This window comes from Neopsephotus bourkii, unplaced genomic scaffold (genome assembly GCF_033783945.1).
Source record: "Neopsephotus bourkii isolate Nb327-2 ecotype Australia unplaced genomic scaffold, CSIRO-AGI_Nbou_v1 NB_1376, whole genome shotgun sequence".
Lineage (NCBI taxonomy): Eukaryota > Metazoa > Chordata > Aves > Psittaciformes > Psittacidae > Neopsephotus > Neopsephotus bourkii.
Genome location: NW_026901855.1, coordinates 1,772,664 through 1,791,797, shown reverse-complemented (window position 1 = coordinate 1,791,797; position 19,134 = coordinate 1,772,664). Strand labels below are relative to the sequence as shown.

Genomic DNA, 19,134 nt, shown 5'->3' with positions numbered 1-19,134 from the left:
ATTTATGTAGACTATAACTCTTCCTTGGTAAGACATTATTCATGTGTGATGTTGACTTTATTCCCCTCTTTGCAGAGGCTGGTCTGTGACTCCTGTAACCCATGGATACATTCTCTTTACAGTATTTCAGGAACCTCTGGACCAATTTCCTCATAGAGCTTTAAAATAATGCCTTGTTTCTGTTTCCACATACATATCATTTGATCACACTCTTAAGCTTCATGTAAATTACTTTATTGCAAACTGAAACTAGATCTTCATCAAATTGTATCAACTCATATACAGAGAGTTCTAACCACTAGTCCAAATCCCAGTGCTTAGTACAGGGTGATCTGAGCTTCTGGCTTGGAGAGAATAAAATCTTTAGAAAAGAGGAAAAAAACTGTGTTTCAGGTGGATTTCAAACACTTAGTCAAAACAGTGGTGCAGCAGACAGAGGATTTAGAATTTACAGCTTTGCTCACAAGATAACTTCCCAAATGAAAAGTGCAGATGAGTCACTAATTGCTGTGGCTGCTGGTTGTGGTGTCAACAACTGAATATGCAGGATTATTGCACAGGATGATGACGATGAAGAATCTGGTAATTCAGCCTGCTGTGTAATGAGTATTAGGTTGGGAGAATTATTTTCTGTGCTGCAAAAGTGAAATATTCTAGGTAAATCACAAGACATAGGCATTCACTCAAACACCTGTGAAAAGGGTACTAGTTAACAGGCTCTATACTATTATCTACAGTCATTCACTTTCAAAACACCCTTATTTTCTTCCTAATCTGTTGTCCTGGGTTTAGCAGCAGCAGTCATTTTTTCTCCTTCTTGGTAGCTGGTGCAGTGCTGTGTTTTGACTTTCGGGCTCGGAACAAAGCTGATAAAAATGGTGTTTTGGTTTGGCCAAGGACTTTGTGAGTCTCATGCTCTGCCAGGGAGGAGGGGAGGCCGGGAGGAAGCAGAGACAGGACACCTGACCCAAACTGACCAAAGAGGTATTCCATACCACAGCACGTCATGCCGAGGGGGGAACTGGGGGGGAACCCGGAAGGGGAGGGGGTCGGCCGGGTCGGACTGGCGGTTCGGCGCGTGGTATTGTACTCCTTTCCTTTGCTGTTTTCTCTTATCATTGTTGTCGTTGGTGGTAGCAGTGGTGATTCGTATTGTACCTTAGTTACTAAACTGTTCTTATCTCAAGCCGTGGGAGTTGCATTTCTTTTTGATTCTCCTCTCCGTTCCCCCAGGAGTAGGGGGAGGGCAAGAAGGGGGGGGAGTGGGTAACAAGCTGTCTGGCTGTCTAGGCGGGTGTCCCCTTCCTCCCTCACCGCTCCACGTGCGTCCCTCCCGAAGCTGCGCGCTCGGTCGAAGAGGACGACCTTCCCCGATAGAGGCGGTACCGGTCATCGGTCACGGGTATACGGTAGCTGCGCTCCCCTGCTAGAACCTCCAAACAAGCTCAAGGTCCAGTTGTAGGAGAACGTAGGGTAGTCAAGCTTCCAAGACTGCAGACACATCCAAGTGAGGCGCTGCACGTGGCAGTCTGCCATTCTTTAAAGACTAGTCCCTATAAAGCTGCTAAGATTGAAGTGGCTCAGATGGACTTAGATTGGCAACATAAGGGTGAATTATTTTTGGCCCGGTGGGCCCATGACACTTCAGGCCATCAGGGCAGAGATGCAACATATAGATGGGCCCGTGATCGAGGGGTGGACTTAACAATGGACACTATTGAAAAAACGCCCGATCTCGTCTGATCTCGGAAGCTAAGCAGGGTCGGGCTCGGTTAGTACTTGGATGGGGAAGTCCGATGTGTACCTAATGATCCTTCCGCAGAATTGCTATTCTGACTTTTATGTCATCCTATTAAAACCTATTACATCGTTCCTTTAGAAATTCTAAAATCCAGTTTCTCCTGGAGCAAAAGCAGTCTTTATTATCAAAGTTTACCTGTTCCCTGAAGCATTGCAGGAGGATCTCTGCACTTTCTCTGAACCTGTTTGAGGTACTTCTATAATCTTTTCATTTGTGTAAATATGTTTTCTGATTATCTGCATTTCCAACAGTATTTTTTAAACAGCTGGGTTTGAGTAATTGTACTAGACATACAGTCTTGCATCTGCCTTTTTTAGTTGATGAAATGCCTTTTTCGGTGAACCTGCAGATGCTGACTGATGATGACATAACCTGCCTCATCTCACTGCTTTTCGCTCACCCGTTTATTCTCCTTTTTATTTCAACATTTACTATTAAGAAAAAAAAAAAAATGTATCTTCTATATTATACTAAAGTATAATCCAGGTATAAAGTATCTTATAATAAATTTCTTTAGACTCCATTAAAATACAAACCTTTATAGTCAACCCTTTGTCTCCTGTGAACAGTTGGTTCTTGCCTAGAAGGCACTACAGTCGAGATTCTCAAAGTTATTTAATAGTATTACATGCAAAAATTATGTTAAAATAGTTCAGCCACCTGTCCTGAGTTCAGCAGTAGCAGTCAGTTTTCTCCTTAGTAGCTGGTGCAGTGCTGTGGTTTTGATTTTCAGCCTGGGAACAGAGCTGATAACACAGATGTTTTTAGTTACTGCTCAGATGTTTAGACTGACCAAGGACTTTGTGAGCCTCATGCTCTGCCAGAGAGGAGGGAAAGCTGGGAGGAAGCAGAGACAGGACACCTGACCCAAACTGACCAAAGAGGTATTCCATACCACAGCACATCATGCCCAGTATATAAACTGGGGGCAGTTACCCGGAAGGGCTAGGGCACTGCACAGTTGGACGAGGTATCGGTCAGTGCTTGGTCAGGCAGGGTGGGGCAAGTTTTCGGTCGGTGGATGGTGAGGTGTTGTATTCTCTTCCCTTGTTATTTCTTTTATCATTATTATTATTGGTGGTAGCAGTAGTGATTTGTGTTATACCTTAGTTACTGGACTGTTCTTATCTCAATCCGTAGGAGTTGCATTCTTTTGATTCTCCTTCCCATCCCTCTGGGAGCAGGGGGAGGGTGAAAAGGGGGGCAGCGAGAGAACGACTGCGTGATTTATGGCTGACTTTGTTTAAACCACGACACCACCTTTCAGAATTGGGCCCTGTGACATCCACTTCTGTTTTTTTTTAACCTGTCTCTGCAAAAAAGGCTACAACTCACTTCCACTGTTTCTGGAGGTGGCAGTCTGCCTCTCCAAAGAGGTGTCTCATCTTTCCATATACATCCCTTTAGGGCTCCTGCTTATGAACAGTTAGCTGGTCATTTGATGTTTGAGTATCACATTTTGTTTTGTGTGCTTGACTACCCCACATCTGACATAATGGCATGCCAGAACTCCCCCCTGCTTACTCCTCCAGACAAGTTAATATTGCTTGCCTTATAATTACCTATATATTTGTATCTGAGTCTATACTGGAAAATCAGGCATATGAATCTTCATCCTGGTCTATTCTAAGTGATGCTACAGTGAACCCCTACATCAGCTTAATAGATTTTGCCTTTTAATCAAAACTGTGTTAGCTGAAAATGTGTCTCTTTGTATGATTTGTATGTTCACAAGAGAACCCTCCAAAAATAATGAAGCTGCTTTTCAATAAGAGGAGGCTTTAAGGAGGCAAAGACCATTTTTTTTTTCAGGACAGCTGAGTCTGAATGCCTGCTGCTAAAAGATGAGTATTACCAGAAAGTTCAAACTAAATTAAAGATTCCTTTTTCTTGTCACACAAACATTTATGTGTATATAGATACACTAACATATATCTTCAGACAAACCAAAGTACTCTAAAGTGGGAAGAATGACAGAGACAATTGCATCCATTTATATATAACCAAGGCTGAGGTGATGTTAGTGTGGAATAATTTAGTATCTTACCCAGTTTTGCTTTCTTCTTTAGTATCAGCAGTAGCTGAAACTGAAGTAGCCAGAACTCTGGTGTACTGCCTGTGGGGAAGACACAACAGCAAAGTAATCCTCATCTAATGGTAATTTATACTGACAGGTTTATAATCCCACACCAAACTTGTTTTCTAAACCAAACAGCAAGCAAGAAATGCTAGGGCACCTGAGCTATTGCAGTACACTCTCCAAACCCAGCACCATGGTTCAAACATGAATTCAGTTCACTACGGAATTCCATATTTTCTGGCAAAATCATTACAATTAAAAGGGAACGAGGTGAAATAAACAAAAGAGTGGGTTTTAATAGAACAAAAAGTTTAGTTATAAATCAGCTTAAAATGTAGTGCCTGTATTCAATTTCTCCAGCTTTCACACTACAGCTTTGTGAGTGCTTGTATATTGGCAAATACTCATAGGAGGAGTTAAATCCATGCATAAATTGGAATCTTACGAGCATTTCATTACATGTTTCTTACTTCCATTGTAATGACCTTAAAATTTGAGAAAGTTCCATTAATGTAACTTTTACAAACAAAATTTAACTTAACTTTTTAAAAACTAAATAAACTCTTTTAACACAGAGAAGCTGATATTGCACCCTAAGCATTAGGTCTCCCCAAATGACATTAAAAATCATAGCATTTTAGATTTCTATTTGGGCCCTGCTATGCCTCAGTTCACAGTTTATATTTAATGCAGTTTGAACTATGCATTTCCAGCGTAAGCCATATTTTAGGGATCCCTAAAGTCATACCCTGGAGTTTCTTACGCAGACAGCAATGAGCTATAGAATATGTACACCTTTAATACTCTGGTTGAGGGTATTTGCACTTATTAATACTGCACAGGTCGCTTTACAGCCTATTAAAAGGAAATATATGTGGAGGAGTGCTAGTGTCATAGTATACATTATGTACTTGTTTGTTAAAGATGGACTGAGCTTCATTAATGTCTGAACAAAATTAATCCCACTGCAGCAAGTAAAATTAATTCTCCTCACATCTCTCTTCCTCAGCACTACCAAAAATAGCTTCCACTTGCTTTTCTTTTGCTATTACACACAAAGATCTAACAGTGTTGTCTGCTGCATGTCCAATATTAGTATATGGTATATCACCTTTTTCAAAAGGTTAAATCACCTTTTTCAAAAGTTAGATGTGTCTCACACCACGCCTCACAGTTAACTAGATTCTTATGCTAGATTCAGTGTTTCTTGGAATCCCTGACCTGGAGATACCAGCCCAGCTCCTCTAACAGAGAAAGATCAGCATGCACCTACTCAAGAAACAGAATATTACCATGGATTTGTGCCATTCATTTTGGCAAAAAGCAATCGCAGAACATGTTCTTTTTGCCTCCATGTCAAATCACTGATACCCACTTTTTCAAACTGCATTTTTTCCCTGAAAAACACAGAAATATCAACATATTAGAAGAAAAATCCAAATGGATTCTGTATGTATGAAACAGGTTTTAAATTCTAGCTCTTCATTGCTCTTGTTCAGCTACTTGTAGCATGTAAATTCAAAAAATAAATCTGACCACTCAGTGCTGTGACTTCTAAATCTATGGTTGTTGAAACTAAACGAAACAAAACCAATGATTTTTGTTACACATGTAGTAGTTATAAATAGGATCACAGAATCATAGAATACTTAGGGTTGAAGAGGACCTTAAGATCATCTAGTTCTAGCCCCCCTGCCATGGGCAGGGACATGTCACACTAAACCATGTCACCCAAGGCTGTCCAACCTGGACTTGAACACTGCCAGGGATGGAGCATTCACAACCTCCCTGGGCAACCCATTCCAGTGCCTCACCACCCTAACAGGAAAGAACTTCTTCCTTATATCCAATCTAAACTACCTCTGTTTAAGTTTTAACCGATTACCCCATGTCCTATCACTACAGTCCCTAATGAAGAGCCCCTCCCCAGCATCCCTATAGACCTCCTTCAGATACTGGAAGGCTCCTATGAGGTCTCCATGCAGCCTTCTCCTCTCCAAGCTCAACAGCCCCAACTTTCTCAGCCTATCTTCATACGGAAGGTGCTCCAGTCCCCTGATCATCCTTGTAGCCCTCCTCTGGACTTGTTCCAACAGTTCCATGTCCTTTTTATGTTGAGGACACCAGAACTGCACACAATACTCCAAGTGAGGTCTCACAAGAGCAGAGTAAAGGGGCAGAGTCACCTCCTTCAACCTGCTGGTCACGCTCCTCTTGATGCAGCCCAGGATACGGTTGGCTTTCTGGGCTGCAAGTGCACACTGAAGCCGGCTCATGTTCATTTTCTCATTGACCAGCACCTCCAAGTCCTTCTCCACAGGGCTGCTCTGAATCTCTTCTCTGCCCAGCCTGTAGCTGTGTCTGGGATTGCTCCGACCCAGGTGTAGGACCTTGCACTTGTCATGGTTAAACTTCATGAGGTTGGCATCAGCCCCCCTCACAAGCGTGTCAAGGTCCCTCTGGATGGCATTCCTTCCCTCCAGCATATCAACCAAACCACACAGCTTGGTGTCATCAGCAAACTTGCTGAGGGCACACCCAATCCCACTGTCCATGTTAGTACTAACATATATTTAGTTTCAAGTACATTGTCCTTCTTTTGCTTCTCTTTCATATTTAAAAGGGTCAATACATACAATGATTTTCATTCTCAGTTTCAGTCTCCCTCTTCTCTTGCTCAAAGAAGCATCTTTAGATCCCAATAACTACTTCCACCTCTGATTCTTCATGAAGGTTTTCTGCTGTATCATTTTTGAGATAAGATACCTGAACAAAGCATTCCAACTGACGGTGTGTCACCAAGTTATTCAATAGCCAATGCACACTAAGCAAACTTTTTATATGGGAGTATGATAATTTTTATCTCTCACCAAGAATGTATGCAAAGCTTCAGCTATGGGGGAGCTTAACTCTATGGCTTAAAATGTAAGTGCCTGAACACTGCTGCAGTTGTAGGCACAGATTTCTAGTGGCAGGTTGGAGACCTGTAATCCTGGCCATTGTGGCACGTGCAGCCCTAATTTCAACCAAGCTGAATTCGGAGATACTCACACCCGGGATTTTGTTTTATGCATTATAACATGGAATCCTGTCAATCACATGTATTGCCTATGGTCTTGGTTTTGATATGTGTCCATTTCATGTAATGGCTTAATTTTTAGAATAATATTTATTTTATTTAGATAATAAAGCTTGAGGAAAACAGCCTCTGAAAGCACAACTTGAAGTAGGGGCTTCTGACACTGAAGACCAATTGAAAAAAGACCAGATTTGACATCTACTGGATGTTTCTGTTAAAATGATCAGCAACGTAGTAAAGATCTGTCAGCATCTTAATTGCAACATTCAGGCTTCAGTGTTGTCAGCTCACTGGAGTTAGTAAAAAATCAAAAGAGCAATACTGGAAGAGCAATGCCTATAAACAAAAAAATCGCAAAACTTAGAGAAGCAACAATAATTATTAAATGTAATGTGCAAAAGCACACCTATACTGGAAATTTTATATCAAATTCCACAGCACATGGCAGAATATGCAACAAACTTTTTCATCTTTAATTTGATGCTTAGAAATAACGTCCAAAAAGTGACAGCCTGGTTGAAATTAGTTGCCCACAAAGTTGTTACTAATTGATAGGATATTATACCTCATACAATTATTCTCACTACAGAAGCCTCCACAAGCATTCCAAACCTAGACAGTATTATCATGCAAAGGGTTTTTTCAGGTATAGTGGGAGGATAGACACTAATTTTTCATATTTCAATACCAGTACCGTTTATTTTCTTCTTCTAGGTCTCTGTACACACAATTTGTGCTATTTATGTTGCTTTCGAATGTTTTGATTTTGGAAAATTCTTCCTTCCCTGCACATGTCTCCACCATTTTTCTGTAATAGGCACTTTGGTCCTTTTTCTTATACTGCTGGATATATATATTTCTTATACTGGATATGATCTCCTGTTTCAAATGTTCCAGAGCATTTAGGAAGAACCTTTTCACCGTGGTCCTCTCATTTAAGATATTCTGGGCTAGTTCCTTCACTCAGTTCATCTCCCGATCCTTCATTTCTAGTAGTTGCTGCAGCTTCTTGATCTCGACCATGCGTGCCTGGTTTTGTATCAGTGCCTGATGCTGTATTTCCTGAGTCTCTCCCTCAGATTCTGTGGTCACGTGATGCAAGTCCATCTCCAGCTTTTCTACTTTACGCTGCAGATCTCCAATCTGTGCTTTCTGGCAACTGATCTGTAGGATCATTTTCTGAATCAAACCCTCAGTGGTTTCCTAAAAGATGAAAATAAATTGCTTGGGGTTTTATTTCATTTGCACCAAATCTGGAGGTGTGGTTTTACAGTCTTTTTTCCTCCAACACTGTGTAGAGTAAACATGCAGGCACCTTCATACTGGAGAGTGAATGCTTCCCTAGGATCAGGTTTTTATTTACAAGAAAAGCCAGATAAAGAAGACTTGGTAAATAGTATACATTACAGAGAGACTTATTCTTAATGGGCTAGCATAAGAAATCCTTCATTCTTTCTCCTCCATGATGAAGATGGAATAAGAACTGTCCTTCAGACACCTCCAAATTCAGCAACTGCAGAAATATCTGACCCCTTCCTGGAAGAGAATGGAACAGAACTAAAACCAGAGGGGAAACCTTCTCCTGTAACAGAAGACCTTTGTCCTCTTCTAACTTCTGTTTGATTTTCTCCAATTCCACTGGTCCTTTCAGCTGGTAAGCAAATCCACTGTGAAGACAAACATCCACTTAAATACTTCTCTCTCAGTGCTGGTCTGCTGCCTGAACAGAGGGAAACAAAATCCAAAAGCTTTAATCACAACCCTTCTTGTTTGTTTTGTTTGTTATTTGTTTGGGGTTTTGGTTTTTTTTTAATAATTAAATCAACATTTCAGTGTCTTAAATTAAGAGCTAAGCTGTAAAATTCTTACAGATCTCTACCAAGTTTTCACAGCTTTGCTTCTAGTCCTGTATCTGGACTATAAGAATGAAGGAAACAGCAGTACTATCATGGTAATATTACTCCTCTAGGGTCTTACCATATAAAAGTAAGTGCTGCCTCAGTCATCACTGATTTTGCCCTTCAAAGCCCATGTAATAACATGAACAACTTACTTAGAACACAGCACTAAGATGATTTTGTAAAGCAGAAAACAGGAAAAGCAAGTATTTCCTATGAATAAGTCTCACGCTGGGCAGTATCTGCCATCATTGTTTGCTTTCTCTCAACTTTTTCTTCCGGTCTTTTCTAAAAGGAAGAAAAAAAAATGTTTAAATTTTGCGTGAGACCTGTGGCACCAAAGGTAAAATCTGAAACAGTGTAAATTCTAAAATCACACCCACACTTTTCATCTCACTCACCTCTTGTTAGGGAAAGAATGAACCTCCAAGGGCACTGAAGTTTCTGATGGAAACGAGGAATACTGTCTTTCAGGGATCCTGACATCCCATGGTTTTCCTTAAAAAGCTGCACTTAGCCTCCAACTCATTCATCATACTTGCAGTAACATGGGAAATTGTTCAAATACTCATCAAAGAACTGTGAAAACTGTATAAACCCGAGTAGTCAATGGAAGAAATCATTTTGTTCTAATAAAAGTTAAACTGCCTTTTCTTATAAAATATACCTGCCTTTTTTTTATAAATAAAACTGCCTTTTCTTCAAACAACCTCCTCTCCAATCTCACAAACACTTCCTGATGTCCCTGTTTGAGACCCCTATACTTTAACTATGATAAAACCCAGAATTTCTTTAATAATGGTATTTTATGTCAGCCATATAACTAAAATCGTCGATGCACTCTCAAGAAGGAAATTTGGCACTACTATAAAATTCTATAATTCTACCAAATTACTACCTGCCACTACCAATAGTCTCCATCAATGTTTTACATAATCTATAAAATTCACTTAACCTTCTGACTTGTATTACTGCTTTGTGTCCCCTTTGCAGTTCACTTGTGTCCATAATTTCACATCGCTGACTGTAATTTACAATCTATCACTCTGTTTAGTGATCAGTTTTAGAAATCTGCTTTACTTTATCTATTCATTCAGTCACCAAGATCGTTCAAAGTCCAATGCCTTGAGTGTTCCTTGAAAAATGTCTGACTAACATGCATTTAATAGTGTAAAGGCAACTACCCCTGCCTATGGCAGGGGGTTGGAACTAGATGATCTTTAAGGTCCCTTCCAACCCAAACCATTCTATGATTCTGTATGTTAAGAATCCAGTTGCTGTTGACCAGTCATTTGTCTCCATGGAAAGCATTTGGCATTGTTTCTAAGTCCCTTCTTGTGGTTGAAAAAAAAATCCAGCTGAGTTGAGTCAGCAAAGCACTTGAATTGTTCAAGGCCCTTTCTTCATGTCAGCTGGGATACTTCTTTATATTTTACAGTCAGTACTACTGTTTAGTATTTGTATTATAGCTCCAAAGTATTTCTAATTAGGTCATGTGCTATGTAAGTTCTTAGTGAAAAACAGTCCCTAGTTTTATATACTAAATAGCTTACATGGTTGAAAAGACGATACCATACTGGCATTCACATCTTAACTGAGCTAACTAGTGAGAAAGCAGTCAGACTTAGATTGACTTGTAGCAATTGATTTGTAGTCAATTGCTAGCTCCTTCATACATTTCTTTAAAGGGTGTGCTAGATGCTGAGTCTACCCACATGTTTGTATGATTCCATGTTAGTCTGTAAACAAACAAACAAACCTACAGCACTGAACCATTACATAAGTGAGTTCTGGCTACAGAACCTGCATTTTATCAACCTAGTGCTTTTCTTCACTCTCTGTAAGGAAAACAATGCAGTAGATTGGCCATATCCTCCACTCCCAATTTCCATGCTGTCTTGCATACAGAAAAGTTACATTACAAATGCATATTTATGACAAACTTATATCTTCCAGCTCTTTCTCATTAGCCGCTTGTCCCCTATAGAACTCCCTTATTAATTTCAGTTCTAATTTAATTTGCCCAATTTCTCTTATTTTTTTCTGACATTTCCAGTTGTTTTTCTGTTAGGCATAATAGTCTGCCTGCAATCAGAAATTGAGATAAACCAATCATCATCATATTATAACATAAAACACAGAGCATACACAACTGAACGTCTGAAATTCTATGCCATGTTGTTTTAAAAAAAAACTACGAAGAATCCATCATTAGAAGAAATGCTGCAAACTCAGCAGAGGCTACACTCCAGTGAAATAACAAGTATAGAAATTAAGTTTAAAGGAACATCCATAATATAATTGTATTGGGTTAACATGGCAAGGTTTTGGTAGTGGAGAGGTGGGAGGACTACAAGAGAGGCTTCTGTGAGAAGCTGCCAGAAGCTTCTCAGGTGTCTAACAAAGCCAAAACCAGCTCCAAGATGGTCCCACCACTAGTGAAAGCTGAGCCCACCAGCAATAGTGGTAGCGCCTCTAGGATAACGCGTTTAAGAGGGGGAAACCACTGTTGCACAGCTTTGGAAAGAGAGGAGTGAGAGTACGTGAGAGACCAACTCTGCAGACATCAAGATCAGTTCTGTGTTTCTTATTTGAGCTAGATTAACAAACAGTAATTTTCTCAGTTCTTTTTAAGAAGTCATGATTCAACAGTAATGAGTGAAGAACTGTAAAGCAATTCAAAGTAGTTATAGTTTAGCTAATTAAAAATGAAGTATGTTTTTGCTGTGCCTCAGGTCTTACAGTTATCCAGCTAGTTGCTAATACTATTTCAGAATATATATAATAGTCCTATTACTACCTGATACAGTACTACAGAGTCGTGGGATAATTCCCACATCACCATTGTTGTTGGTGGGTTTTGGTCTTTTTCAAACTCTTCATGCAGCATTTTTGAATCAAAACCTGTTAATCAAAATCATTAACTGCACAAGCTCATTCCTCATACTAAAATCAGAAGTAATTTTCAGCCTGCTCAGAAGATTCCCACTGTTACAAGGACAAAGAAAAAAGTTCATTCACCACCTTCTTGTCATTTTGCACTTGGTGTTTTAAATCAGTCAGCTCCTGCTTCTGTTTTTCAATCTATGGCAACAGAAATCAAGAAACAGTAACTGTGAGGGGAAAAAACATCCTTGCTGTGTTCTTCTCTGACAGAAATAGGAGAAAGATCTCTTATTTGCAATGTTCAGGTCAATTAAACCATGCTTAAAACTTTGATTTGTGTTAATGATAAGAAATTTAAAAGCTTAAACTATAACCCCCCCTGCCATGTATTCAACACAAACAGATCTGTGACTCTACTGAAGAATTAAGCTATGCGGAGAGCAGGTTTTCTTCCTTACTGTTTTGGATAGTGATGCAGTGTTAGAGAAACAGTTTAGAAAAGGAGAACAAAAGACACAAAAAGAGGCAGATGGAAAAAGGTCTGAGTAAGATCTTCTATACTGAAGAGTCTGAAAGAAAACAGTAGCATGTGAGCAAGGAAATTGTCTCCTACCATTTGACCTCACCAGTGTCCTGGGGATCAGAGCTTTGCATCTTCTTTCATATATATATATATATATATATATACACACACACACATACATATAAAGTTAAAATAATTCCAGTTTCCACTGTTTGTTTGGTTTTTTTCCTAACTGAAAAAGGGTTTTGCTTCGTACTTGGCTTTAGAAAAGTAGAAATGGGACTAAGGTGAAATAGTCTCTGATAGAGGAAATGGAAGCTACAGTGCAGGGCTTCTTTTTCTTCCTTGTGTTCCGAGTGGAGTTTGCCTCTATTTTCTCTAAAACCTTCTCCAGGCAGCTAAATCCATCGTATTCCCTCTTAACTTTCTCTTTTTCTTTCTAGCTGACAAACGCTTCTGCCTCTTCTTGTACACTATGTGCTGTTGCAGCATTTTGCTCTCTCCTCTGTACAGAGGGGGAGCCAGACAGGACGCCGGTTTCTCCTGTAAAGGAGCAGGCGGGCACCCGAGGCGAGGCTTCCAATTCGCAGCCCAGTCCGCCAACAGCAGTCCCGCCGCCGGGGAGCGCTGCTGCTTCACCCTCGTCCACCTTCGGCTGCAGGAACAGAAGCAGCCGGGTGGGCCGCGAGGTGTTTTGCTGCGGGCCGAGAAGCTATAGCCAGGGCGGATAGGAGGGGCCTGCCCAGCTGCACGCACACCTCCTCCGCCTTCTCCTGGCCCGGCTTCGTGAAGCAGGCCATAGCGGCCGCCGGTTCCCTTCCCTAGTCCTGCCGCCGTCACAGCAGCTCCGCGTTGCTCCTGGCCAGCCGTTGGAGCTTCAGCGTACTCAGCCCGGGAGGCTTCGGTGGCCGCCGGCCCAGCCTCCCATAGCGCCGCGTCCACCTCGACCCACTTTTTCTCAGACACCTAGGCTGCCAGTCCAGCCTACCGCCAGGCTGCGGGAGCGGGAGCGGGAGCAACTGCGACGGAGCGCGGACCACCCGCCGGCAGTGCTCCCTGCCGCCGCCCCGCTGCCTCCGTTACCGGCCGCCTCGGGCCTGCCCCCAGCACCCTCCGTGGCCAAAGCGAGGAGCGCGCGTGGCGGCCCGTTCCCATGGACACCAGACGGCGCCCTCCCGCGACGCACAACTCGCGCGACGGGTGCGTCACGTGGGCGCGCTGACGCGGCGCGCAGGGGCGGTGAGATGTGGCGCCGCCAGCGAGCCGAGGAACCGGTGAGCGCTCTCAGCGGCGCCCGGGGCTGGGGAGCGGGGAGGTGTATGACAGCGTCGTGTTGTCATGGAAACAGCGGCCCTGTGCGACGGGAGCGGGAGCTGGGGGCTGCCGCGTCCTGCCCGGTGCGGCAGCGAAGCGGTCAGCGAGCCGTTCCGAGCCTGGGTGACACCCCACACGCACACACCCCAGCCCGGGTCCCGGCGCTCCGCCGAGGCGGCCTCAGGGAACGGCGTGAGACACTTGGAAGCGAAGGAGTCAGCGGCGTTTCCGTTACTCCGCGCGGCGCGGCCGCCCGGGGAGGGCAGAAGGACGGGTAACAGCTGCGGGTGGCTCACGGGGCAGCGGTCCGTGTTCCCACCAGTGTTCCCGCTTGGTGGTGTCGGTGCCGGTGTCGGGATCCCGAGAGCTGTGCTCCCCCCTCCCTACCCCCGGAGCCGCTGGGGCTTTTGCTTTGTGGGGAGAGAATGAAGGTCGGGGAATTGGGTGTCAGGGCTTAGATTGCGGCTGTCGGACGTGGAGAAAGGCAGAAGGCTTTGGCGCTGGGGTGCGGTAACGGCAGTTAGGTTTGGGAAAGGGCCGTTACCCAGCCAGTCTCCCAAGTTACTTCAGGTGAAGCTCTGAGGGGCGCTTTCAAAGCGCGCAGCCAGCAGCGCTGTGCTCAAATCAGCGCTGGAGTTCTCCCCGCGCTTAGACTGAAGCTGAAGCCCTCTGCACCCAAAATCGGTTTCCCGAGAGCAGCGGTTGTTCCCATAGAAGGTGTTAGTGACAGCCCCGGAGGTCTAGATATGGTCACAGGGTTGTAAAGGGACGCGCTGACACGCTGCAGGAGGGAAACGCAGCGCTCTCTTGGGAAGCTGCTTTGGCCTAATTAAATAGTAAGACTGAAAACCCACTTGGCTAGAAATGAGCATAAATAAGTGATGTGTACTTGGAACCGCAGTACAGGGGAAAGATCAACACTCTGATAACACATGTTGGTGAGTTGGGTCTGGTTTTGGGGTTGTTTTTTCATGTCAGTGAGTTGATTTCTATTTTTTTGAAGCTCTAGATGCAGAATTTTCCCCAGAAGGTATGTGTGCAAAGAATATTGTGTCATCACCTGTACGGAAGTGCTGGGAAATGCAGTCAGTGAGCTCAGTTGTTTTTCCCGTTGTGATTCTTAAGCTGTGTACTTTTAATAAGCTTAAATTTTTTACAAAAAAAAAAAAAAAAGCTTTCTTTTTTTCTTTTTTTTTTTTTTTTTTTAAGGTCGGTAAAAATAAGCCCAGGAAACCTGAAATGATTTTTTGTTTCTGGGGAAAAAAAATGAAAAATGTATTTGTCTAGTCCTGAGTGCAGCTCATCTGGAAAACAGATCTTGTTATAACAGCTGCTCATCTGAAAAAGAGATTTTGTTACTGGTGTAGTGCAGAAAATAGGCTTTGATCTGAATGATTTCTGGCGTGCTTGAGCAGTAACAATATGAATTGAATTACATCATCAATTTTGTTTTTCTAAAATATTTACCTATATCATAAATATTTTTAATGTTTTATTTATATATAATAAATATTTCCCAGTAGTATTTTAGGAAACGGAAGGGAGGTTCTTGTGTATCTTCCCCTCAGATCAGACAGATTCCTTTTTACAAGGAGATGCTCCTGTTGCTGTGGTTTAGGTTTTGCATGTTCTTTTGTCAGAAATATTCAAGAGTGTGGGTGAGATTTATTGTGTTGAAAATTACCAGTGTCTCTGTGTGTTCTGGGCTCTAAGAAAGGTTGTGGTTTGCTGCCTTGAGGGTTTTTATGATTGCTCTGGCATTATTATTGCTTTTGTGTTTAAGAAGGGTTTGGTTGCGGGTTTGAGGGTTTTCTGTTTCTCCCTTTTCTTCTTATTCATGCTTCCAGTCTTGGCTTCAACATTTTGGTCTGGTATCGAAAATCTAGCTTGTACCAGTGATGTTTATGTGTGTTTCTCTGTGTTGGGACGTAAGTGTTCTACCTTGTGTCACTGGACTCAGGCCAGTGCTGTTGAGGTCAATGTAATGTTTGTGTAAATGTTTTACTAACTTGTTGAACTCGGTTTAACTTTCAACTTATTTAAGTTCATCCCATGTAATTATCTGAGCATGTTTCACTGCTTGTACTGGTCAATGATAAACTCAAATTTGAATAAAGCAGGTCGACTGATATTTTATGTGCCTCAATGACTTACAATTTTCCAGACATAGTCCACTCCTACTAGCTGAAAGCAAAGGTGAAGAAAAGAAGTGCAGACACAGTGTCTCTTGTCACGCTGCTCCTAAGTGGTTTTCATTAGGAGTCTCTTGAGTGGAATAGCTTTTCCTTCCATCGTGTTTCAGGTGTGCACCTAGTGTATTCATGATTTATGTTAATTATAACTGCTTATTTATAAAGGCAGTAGCTGGAGCGTACTGATGGTGGTCTGTGTGTTTTACCTGCTGAACTGCTTGCTCATATTAATCAAGTTATATTAGTGATACCCTGTTTTTTTTTCCTTTCTGTTTGTTGTTCATTTTATCCATCTGTTGTATTCTGATAACAGCTAGGATTTTAAGTTGCTTGAGAAGAAATCTCTTGGAAACGTTTTTCGTTCTTGGTAAAACTAGTCTCTTTTCTATCGCTACCCTAAATTTTTTCTTCCATTCTTGCTTCTGACCCTGTCTTTCCAAATTCATTTTCCATTGCCATTTCTGTTACACTCTGCCAATTTCTTTCTCTTGTCTCTGATTTCTTACTGTCATAATCTATTTTTATGCTTCTTGTGGACAGTTTTGCTAGTGTGCCTGATTAAATGGTCTTCAGCACTCATTAAAGAGGCTCCATGTGCTTTTTTCATTCTTAATGGGGATGGAGAAAAATAAATCCCAGGGTTGTTTAGGGTTGCCGTTATTTTGCCCTTATGAGCATAGAGGTGGAAAGTTAAAAAAAGGAAGAAGCTGAGAATGAAAAGTGTGAAATGGTGGTAGATGTCATAGAAGGGAGAGAGGAGAGAAGCTTAGGGAGGGAGTACTTCCTGGAAGGCTAAGGCTCATCCACTAGTAGATCACAAGAAAAGTATGTGTTAATGATGGCAGTTGCTGGGATATTTTCTCATCATCAGAGATGCTGAGGCTTGCGTTGTCACATGTGAGGTCTGTAATAGGACCCTGCAGTTTGTTCTTAAGGCAGGTGCTTGGGTTGTATTTGTGATGGATCAGCAAGCAAAATCCTTACACTGCGTGAGAATAACAACACGGAAGGTAGTACTCATTACTGTGGCTTATGTTCTGTTAAAAGCATGGCCTCTTAGATTTTCAGTAGACCTCCTTGCTGTGATGAAGCAAACGTGGGTAATGCCAGCTGAGTCTTAGTACAGATCCATAGCTATGAAGCTGTCAAAAGGCTTAGCGCTTTTCATTAACTCTGTTCAGGATAGGAAGTTGTTGCAGATTAGAATTAAGTTTTTACTCATTTCCACATGAAATGCAGATACTTTAGAAACTACTACAGTTGGAGTTGATCTGTCACAGAAGGGTGGCCAGCGGTATCACCACTTTATGTGGAATCATAAAGTCACTTCTTCCTCTTCTCAGAGTGTGCTTCAAGGGCAGAGTGGATCAAGAGCTTGTGCTTCTGCCTGCAGCACTCTGCATTTAGTAGGAGCAAGAGGGTAGAAATACAGGTCACATAAGACAGGCAAGGTTACCCTTCTACAGGGGGCTGTGTGTTTTGTGCTCTAGAGATAGCTGAACACTTGAGTGAGTTAGTGAGACATTTGAGGAATGACCCAACGTGATGTTGTTTACCGAGTATGGATAAAAGTTAATCACACTTTGCTGTAACTGGGGACAAAGGTGAAGGGTGGAAACAATAAGTCATGCAAAGGCAAAATCTGGGATAAAAGGTAGTGGAGGATAAGTGAATTCTTTGGGTGTCCTTCAGGGATCGGTGTTGGGACCGGTCTTGTTTAACATCTTCGTTGCTGACATGGACAGTGGGATTGAGTGCGCCCTCAGCAAGTTTGCCGATGACACCAAGCTGTGTGGTTCGGTTGATACGCTGGAGGGAAGGAATGCCATCCAGAGGGACCTTGACACGCTTGTGAGGTGGACTGATGCCAACCTCATGAAGTTTAACCATGACAAGTACAAGGTCCTACACCTGGGTCGGAGCAATCCCAGGCACAGCTACAGGCTGGGCAGAGAAGAGATTCAGAGCAGCCCTGCAGAGAAGGACTTGGAGGTGCTGGTCGATGAGAAAATGAACATGAGCTGGCTTCAGTGGGCGCTTGCAGCCCAGAAAGCCAACTGTATCCTGGGCTGCATCAAAAGGAGCATGACCAGCAGGTCGAAGGAGGTGATCCTGCCCCCTCTACTCTGCTCTCGTGAGACCTCACTTGGAGTATTGTGTGCAGTTCTGGTGTCCTCAACATAAAAAGGACATGGAACTGTTGGAACAAGTCCAGAGGAGGGCCACGAGAACGATCAGAGGACTGGAGCACCTCCCATATGAAGACAGGCTGAGAAAGTTGGGGCTGTTCACCCTGGAGAAGAGAAGGCTGCGTGGAGACCTCAAAGCAGCCTTCCACTATCTGAAGGGGGCCTATAGGGATGCTGGGGAGGAACTCTTCATTAGGGACTGTAGTGATAGGAAATGGGGTAATGGGTTCAAACTTAAACAGGGGAAGTTTAGATTGGATATAAGGAGGAAATCCTTTCCTGTTAGGGTGGTGAGGCACTGGAATGGGTTGTCCAGGGAGGTTTTGAATGCTTCATCCCTGGCAGTGTTCAAGGCCAGGTTGGACGAGGCCTTGGGTGATATGGTTTAGAGCGAGGTGTCTCTGCCCATGGCAGGGGGGTTGGAACTTGATGATCTGAAGGTCCTTTCCAACCCTAACTATTCTATGATTCTATGATTCTATGATTCTATGATAAGGTGTGTGGAAATAGAGGCTATGTCTGATTCATATAGAAAGGTAAGGAGAGGTTCGGAATTAGGAATGACTAAATGTGGGATAGAGATATCAAGCAAAGATTCTGAGAATGAATGTAGTGGGGCTGAGCAGATCACCAAAATACAGTCAAATGTGAGGATTAGAAGTGGGTGAGGGTCTCGGGCAGAGCAGATAAACAGGCATATGATGTAAAATGTTCAGTGCTGTGGGTGGACAAATGTGTTACCAAGTGTCTGGAGAGTGATAAGGAGCTGTTTGCTCCTCCTGCATGCTGAGTGCTCTGTGTGTATGTCAGCACAGGCGATACTGCATATGGTGGGACATCTGGCCACATGCTCTTTTCTGCTGTTAAAATGCAAATAACAAAGATAGCTATATATTCGCCTCCCTTATACTTGGGCACCTGATGAGCCCTATCATTTTTGTGCCCATATCTTTTCTTTATTAGCATTTCTTAGGAAAAATATATGCAAAGAGTTAAGTGTTAACAGAGAGGAGGTGTGCTTGTGTCTTGATATCCAATACTGCATCACAGAACTTTGGGCCCTTGGCTTATTGAATCTATTGTTAGAAGTTGTGTAAGCAACCTGAGTGCTCAGGGCAACCGGTTTGGGTGTGAGACTGTGGTGGGGTTTTGCTGTTTTTTTTCTGATTCTG

General features: G+C 42.7%; 1 protein-coding gene across 1 annotated transcript; it reads right to left on the bottom strand.

Annotated features, from left to right (window-relative positions):
• Nucleotides 1-361: 361 nt before the first annotated feature.
• BBOF1 (basal body orientation factor 1) lies at nt 362-13,067 on the bottom strand. Its single transcript, XM_061367293.1, is given in 11 exon segments — nt 362-595; nt 3,849-3,917; nt 5,174-5,278; nt 7,649-8,163; nt 8,537-8,646; nt 8,649-8,680; nt 10,638-10,696; nt 10,794-10,922; nt 11,415-11,454; nt 11,854-11,942; nt 13,026-13,067. Coding segments are annotated over 11 exon segments (1,236 nt in total). The 3' UTR covers nt 362-549.
• Between the last annotated feature and the right edge of the window lie 6,067 nt (nt 13,068-19,134).